General features: G+C 39.4%; 1 protein-coding gene across 1 annotated transcript; it reads left to right on the forward strand.

Annotated features, from left to right (window-relative positions):
- Positions 1-946: 946 nt before the first annotated feature.
- LOC116247687 (GTPase ERA1, chloroplastic) lies at positions 947-6,744 on the forward strand. Its single transcript, XM_031619940.2, has 10 exons — positions 947-1,432; positions 1,670-1,815; positions 2,085-2,225; positions 2,320-2,433; positions 2,583-2,708; positions 2,938-3,036; positions 3,178-3,279; positions 4,236-4,316; positions 5,172-5,335; positions 5,970-6,744. The coding sequence occupies exons 1-9, from the start codon at positions 1,066-1,068 to the stop codon at positions 5,259-5,261; spliced, it is 1,266 nt and encodes a 421-aa protein (XP_031475800.1). The 5' UTR covers positions 947-1,065; the 3' UTR covers positions 5,262-5,335; positions 5,970-6,744.
- Positions 6,745-7,018: the final 274 nt, after the last annotated feature.

Here is a 7,018-nt window from a genome sequence, read left to right on the forward strand (position 1 = left end):
GATGGTTTGTGACACTAGTTATAACTAACCTGCTAACCGCATTTCTGTACTGAAGAAAGTGATCCGGATCTGCCTAGGCCCAAATCCAATCCAACATTAATTCGTGTCTGGGTTCAGCAAGGATCTAGCCTGCTAACCCGAACCTCAGACATGGGCTGCTTATGGCAGCTAAATCTGGTTTTAGACTGGTTGGACTGAAAGTCTATTACTTGATGTCGTTGCTACCCAACAAGGTTGTGCTGATATGAGTGCTCCCATTTTGAAGATGAAATGTTAGGTATACTTGAAATTGTTCCACTCAAAAATGAATTATCTACTTTCGAACAAGCGAGATATCCATATTTACTTTGTAAGCTGCTTTTTCTGGTTCTTTTCTTCTATTACGTTTTTTAAAATTAGTAAACCTGTCTTGTGAGGGGCAAAGGCGGTCAATTTCTCCTGCAAAAGTTGACTGTGTTAAATTGCGGTTTTAGAGAAACTCTAATGGTTTCCCACATCTGATTGAGGCTGTAATTAGGTGGTCAAGGGTTCGACACTGTCTGCACAATCAGAAAACATCTCAAGCTATTAGACGGCAAGTCACGGGTTTAACCTTATCACAATGTCTTGTAAAATATTTAAGAAGTCAACGACTGCATTCCAAAACTTTCACGTTCAAATACAAATAACTGTAATTAACTCAACCATTGTTGCACGGTGAGTATGTTCAATTAACTAGCTTTCTCTTTGAAAAATAGTATCTCTGTTTAGGAAGAAGCTTGGAGTTTAGAAGTTTCATATTTGAATCTTTGAACTTCCTTCGCGTGGACCTCCTGCCCCCAGGACGGATTCCCATGACGGGCATGGCCAGTTCTTACAGACATGCGGAGAAGCCGTTGCAGTGGAGTGATTAAGAAAGTGTTCCATTTAAATAAGTGAACAATTTTCAACTTGAGAGTTAGGATGTAGGAGCAAGATTCCGGATAACGCTGCGTTATTTTGTGGAGGTATAAATGGCTCTGTAAGAATGAGTGCTCTTGGTGGCAGGGAACGAAGGCTGAGGAGGCCACCGCATGCCTGAATAGGATGGAGCTTACTCTCCCCACTTGTGCTCCGCCACCACGACCGCCACCAGGATTGTCCCCTTGCCCCTGCACCACTCACTTTCTCATCTCCGTCGGCGGAGAGTCGACTAGAAGACACCTGCGCGCTTGCTCCCGTCTCAACTCATCGTTCCCTTGTGCAATTCCCTCGAGGTTGCGGACCAACGTTCTGGGTAGGCGGGAGGAGGTGGTGAATGGTGATGCGGAGGACGTGGCGGATGAGAGTGGTGGTGCTCTGGATGCCGCCTCTTTCCTGTCCCTGAATGACAAGCCGAGGAGAGACCTGGCACTGCTTGACGATTACGAGGCTGAAGAGCTCGACCTCCGCCCCGACCCCAACCACCGAAGCGGTCTCTCTCTCTCTCTCTCTCTCTCTCTCCCCCTCCCTCCCTCCCCGCACACAAATGCACACATACACAACATACGGTGCATATCCTCTTGGTCTTTGCCTCCTTTGCTTTTGGTGCTTGTTTGAATCTTGTATAATTCTGCTTTCGCAATCATTCCCATCATAAGTCTTCGCCATCAATTTGTCCAAGTCATAATAGTAGATCCAAGCTAGATTGCGAGTGGGATATCTCTTGCAGGATATGTTGCTGTGCTAGGTAAGCCGAATGTTGGGAAGAGCACTCTTTCAAACCAGATGGTAGGCCAGAAGCTCTCTATAGTTACTGATAAACCTCAAACCACGCGTCATCGGATCCTCGGGATTTGTTCAGCCGATGATTACCAAGTGAGTTGTTCCTTAGCACTACGCGTATCCGCTGTTTAAATTATATGTTTCCTGTTCTAAGGGACGTTGATTTGCTTTTAAAAATGTACACCAACTGGTTTGTCGTTGGACAGTTCTCCCAATCTAATTGTCTTATTCATGGTGTCGAGTCGTCCTCTTGTTCAACTTAGAAATTGCTGGGATTTGACATGCAGATTGGGCTTTTCGTTTAGACGTGTAATTGTGGTCTTCAAGTATTTAATAAATGGATTGGTATTAAATATTTGCAGATGATACTCTATGATACGCCGGGGGTTATTGGAAAGAAAATGCATAAACTTGATGCAATGATGATGAAGAACGTCCGGAGCGCTGCAATCAATGCAGACTGTGTGTTGGTAGTAGTTGACGCCTGTAAGATGCCTGAGAAGGTTAGATTTTCTATCCTGATAATTTCGGTATGTAACTTTAAAATGGATATTTCATCGTTTGATACATGCTTCTAAGTGAATAATTTCACCTTAGATCGATCAAGTATTGGAAGAAGGTATAGGATCTAACCAGGAAGAAATTCCAACCCTTCTGGTGCTGAACAAGAAGGATTTGATAAAACCTGGTGAAATTGCGAAGAGGCTTGAGGTAACGACATTATATTCTGTACATCATCTTCAATCATCTTTATCTTTGAACTTCCAGGGAGCTGCTGTAGGGTGTAAATGCATGTTTACTTCCTTAAGCTTTTCCATGGTCTTGACGTATGAACCAACAGCTTACAATTTTTTCTGCAGTGGTATCAGAAATACACTAATGTTGATGATGTCATACCTGTGAGTGCAAAATATGGTCATGGAGTAGATGATGTGAAGGATTGGATTTTATCAAAACTCCCGTTTGGCCCTGCTTATTATCCTAAAGTATGCCTCCTTTCGGTTGCTAACAATAATAATGTGTAGTTGTATGAGCTTAGTATTTGCTTAGCTCCTTCAATTACATTATTATCTCAACTTGTTCTATAAGGTTTGGTATCATGTCTTAGCTGGTGTCCTCGACAAATATATGCTAGTGTATCTGAATCCTCATTTGCCATTTGCTTGCCTACTATTTTCTCCAGCAGCATTTTGATGTTTTACCCTTGAATTCCAGGATATTGCTAGTGAGCACCCTGAAAGATTCTTTGTAGCTGAAATTGTAAGAGAGAAGATCTTCATGCAGTATCGGGATGAGGTGCCATATGCATGTCAGGTATACTTTACTGCAAGTCGCAGGCATCACTGATGATACTTTCCTTGTTAATTAGTACTTACTGTCCGATTACAACTTTGCAGATTGTAGTATTCAGTGAATATGTTCTCAGGAATTGACTGTTATTTTGTTCTCCTGCAGGTCAATGTTGTAAACTATATTACAAGGCCGACATCAAAAGATTTTATTGAGGTTGAGATAGTAGTTGAGAAAGATTCCCAAAAGATAATCTTAATTGGAAAGGTACATTCTGATAGAGGCAGTCATTTATAACCATGTATCTGGGGCAGGCGTTCTTGAAGACTTGAACATATATTGGTTCTTACTAGCTTGTGTCATTGAATGATGCTTATTTTTTTTCTTTTTTTCCTTCAAAGTAGCTTCATGCATGTTTCACAGTGAACATAGTGGCTGTAGTGGGCAAGGAAGTCACAGAGAGCTACATCTTGTTGCATGGGTTATTCTGGCCAGATCAGAATGATTGCCAGTTTTGATAAATCTTAGTGTTAATGATGAAGCCTGTTGGGACAAATAAAATGGTTGGTTATCACCCATTCCGTTGCAAAATTCACAGGATTTGGTCTATGTGTGAGGAACGATGTTGTCGTGCCCATTTCTGATAAATGGGAACTTCAGAGTCAGAATGAGTCATAAGGCCCTTAACATAGACTCCTCTATAAAAATTTGAAAGATAAATAAATGAGTTCACAGGACAAGTTTGTTTGCTAGCATATGATCTTTGGCATTGCTTAGGAACTTTCAGAAGATGGCTGGTGCTTGATGGGTACAAAAATAATATTGGAAGGTACTACAGGGAACCCCTAATAATGCCTCGGATGATTCTTTTTACTACATAAGGTGTTCTATGAGATTCTTTAATTCCTATCTTTGAACTGCAGGTTAATGGGAATTTTATTTTTTTCTCAGTGAACAAATTTTTTTGTCCATGAGTTTGGAACTCCAAATTGTGAACATTTTATCTTGACTCATTAGACATTTCAAGAACATCCTTTGAATCATTTTTGCTGATTCTCAAGATTTTATTGATTTCAAAGTATTTCTTTTACAATTTCATAATTTTTGAAGTTGGATTTAGTATTTGCAAGAATATTATTTACATCATCTCCATGCTTGTTTTAAGTTTTAACATCATGCTAAACTACATTATCATCTTATTGTTTGCTTTTGCATCATTTTAGCAAGGCAAAGCCCTCAAACTTTTAGCTACGGCTGCACGCCTTGATATTGAAGATTTTCTTCAAAAGAAGGTCTTTCTGGAGGTAATTCTTTTATTCGATCTCTTATTTCATTGATGTACTTTCCACTATGTTCTCCACTTCTTGTTTGCCTGCTTTTCATAGGTTTACATTGATATAATTTGAATTTCGTGACAAAGTAGGGCTTCCTTGTCACAAAAGTTACCTTTGAGTCTGAATATATGATTCACTACTTTTTGTCTGTTGATAACTTCTCAAGAAAATTTAAAATTTAATCAGAAGCACATGATATGGACCATATATACGAGTTGATATTCATTTGTTTGTGCGTGTGTATGTTTAGAGCAATGAGTAGCTTCTCAACAGTTATCTCCTGAAAATGACACAAACAGCTTCAGAAGAAAAAATTTAAAGGCCTTATGCATCTCAAATGGTGACAGTAAGTTTCATGTATAGATGTATTCTTTGAAGTGATCTGGTGGTATAAAAATAAAAAATATTTTAAATTGATTCAGGAAAGCAGTTCCTGTAGATCAATGAAAACACTTTTCTTTTTCTTTTTCCCGTTAGTGGGAGTAGATTGATCTTTTTTGTCATTAAATGGGCCACAGCTATGTTCCACATGATAATCCGATCGGGATAAAAATGATGAGACCCTGTTGGAAAGGCAAGATTGACTCCACTTGCAGGTGAGTTGTTTGCCTGCACATAAGTGGGTCAAAAATGGTAAATGTGTCACCAAGAAATTGAAAATGAGGGAGTTCACCAACCAAATAACTTGTTTGTTTCCAGCTCCCCTATGTCTCAAAAGAAGTCTTCAGTTGGAAAATTAATCCTTATTTGTTCCAAGAAGTTACAAAGTTAGAGAAAGAGCTGCTTTGCCATGATTGCTCCTTTCACTGGCTGTGTTTTCAATAGGTGGAAGTGAAGGTAAAGGGCAACTGGAGGCAGGACGAAGGTCTACTTAAAGACTACGGCTATGGTGGTCAGATACGTGGCTGGTACTAAAATATTTTCTACACGTGAGAAATATATGCGGCAATGAAGCTATGTCCATCCAGGCAGCCATGCATTACGTGATGGTATGTCCTTATCTCTCTCTCCCTCTCTCTCTCTCTCTCTCTCTCTCTCTGTGTCTTGCAAAATTGATGAACAAACTCCTGCTGAAACTTTTGTATAAGAAATCTTTGAAATGAAACTAAAATTTGGCTTGACTTAATTTGCATTTTGTTCTGAAATTACAACTAAGATCAAAATTTTTGTTTCATTAGAATAAGGTGTAACTAGTTTTGACCAAAGTTGACGTACCAATGTAAGCTTGCAAGGGTGTAGATGGTTTTTGATTTGATACTTCCATCTTATCTCTTGTTTGTCTTTTGGTGCCTTATGTCTACATCAGAGTCGGTCACACTTACCATGTACCACCGCAAAACTCTTTCAATTTTGGAAGAGAGAGCTTGCAGTTTGGAGGAGGAGGAAAAAAGACATAACTAATAAAAGTTTAGAGGTCATACTTGGGATCTTGCCCAGCATTTTTTTTTTCCATAAGATCATTCATGAAAATTTTCAAAAGTTATATTCTGGAATCATTCGGAAATCCAACTTGAATATTTCTGTTTTTACCATGTCTGAATAATGATGATGAAACCATTAGTTCTAACTTTATTCCTTTTTTTACCATGAATCTTGTTTTGTTAATCTTTATCTTGACCTTAGGAGAGCTTGGAGAAGTGCAACACGAGCAGGCTAGTAGGCGGAGAAAGTTGCTTCTGGGGGAACTCCCTCATAGAGGAATACCATGTTCAACATGTAACTGTGACAATCTCTTCATGCTGTAAATGGTAGCATAAACATAGAAAAATGGTGATTCATTTCTGTGTTTAACGGGTCTGAATGTCATCAGTTCAAGCAAATTTTGTTGCTGTTGTGAAGATAAGCAGCTTTTAGCTTGTTACCTGTATGATATGAATTGAGAGTTCAATTTTGAAGGGAAGCTTGGATTGTATAAATGATTCTGTTGGATGGTAATGCCCCTTACTGAACCAAGACCTGGACACACGTGCTTCTCTGTCTTTCATGCAGGAAGATAAGTGACCAAAATAAGGGGACAACTTTGAAGAAGGCAGACAAACTTCTTGATGCAGTGGGATGTATCAGACCAAGTTTTGTGCATTTGAAACTAGAAAGTACACCAGGAACAATGTTACAAGATAGGTCTTGAGGAACAGCTTGTGTAGTAGAGACTGCAATGTTCCATGCATTAGAATGGAAATGTGGTACTCTCACTATGCGATTCTCTTCGCTGGTGGAATTGATGAATGTTCTTTTTACTGTATGGCTGCACCTTGGCCTTTGCTGCATCAGAGCTTGTGAATTTTTTCAAACAGATTGATCTAATGGGGCAGGTTATCGCTGTAAAATGACCAGTGACGGTTAAGCTATTCCAAGTGTCATTATTTATGAAATAAATTTTGAGCTCAGTTCAGGTAAAGGGAGTGTTTTGGTTTTTCCTACCTAGTAACTAGTCTTTCGATAACCTTGTCAGTGTACTCCAGTACATGAATGTTTCTGTTGGCATTTCAAGTTGTTAAGGAGAACCACCTGGGTGACTGGCCTCAAATCTGCTAAAGATTGGGAGGTTCTTCATTCTGCTGAAGTTGGGTGAACCTCTTGAGACGGGTTTAAGGCCTGTATGGTTTTCCTTACCTTTATGCAAGTACATGAAGAGGTTTTCCTCTTCAACCTATGAAAAAATTGCACCAGGT

Source organism: Nymphaea colorata, chromosome 2 (assembly GCF_008831285.2).
Source record: "Nymphaea colorata isolate Beijing-Zhang1983 chromosome 2, ASM883128v2, whole genome shotgun sequence".
NCBI lineage: Eukaryota > Viridiplantae > Streptophyta > Magnoliopsida > Nymphaeales > Nymphaeaceae > Nymphaea > Nymphaea colorata.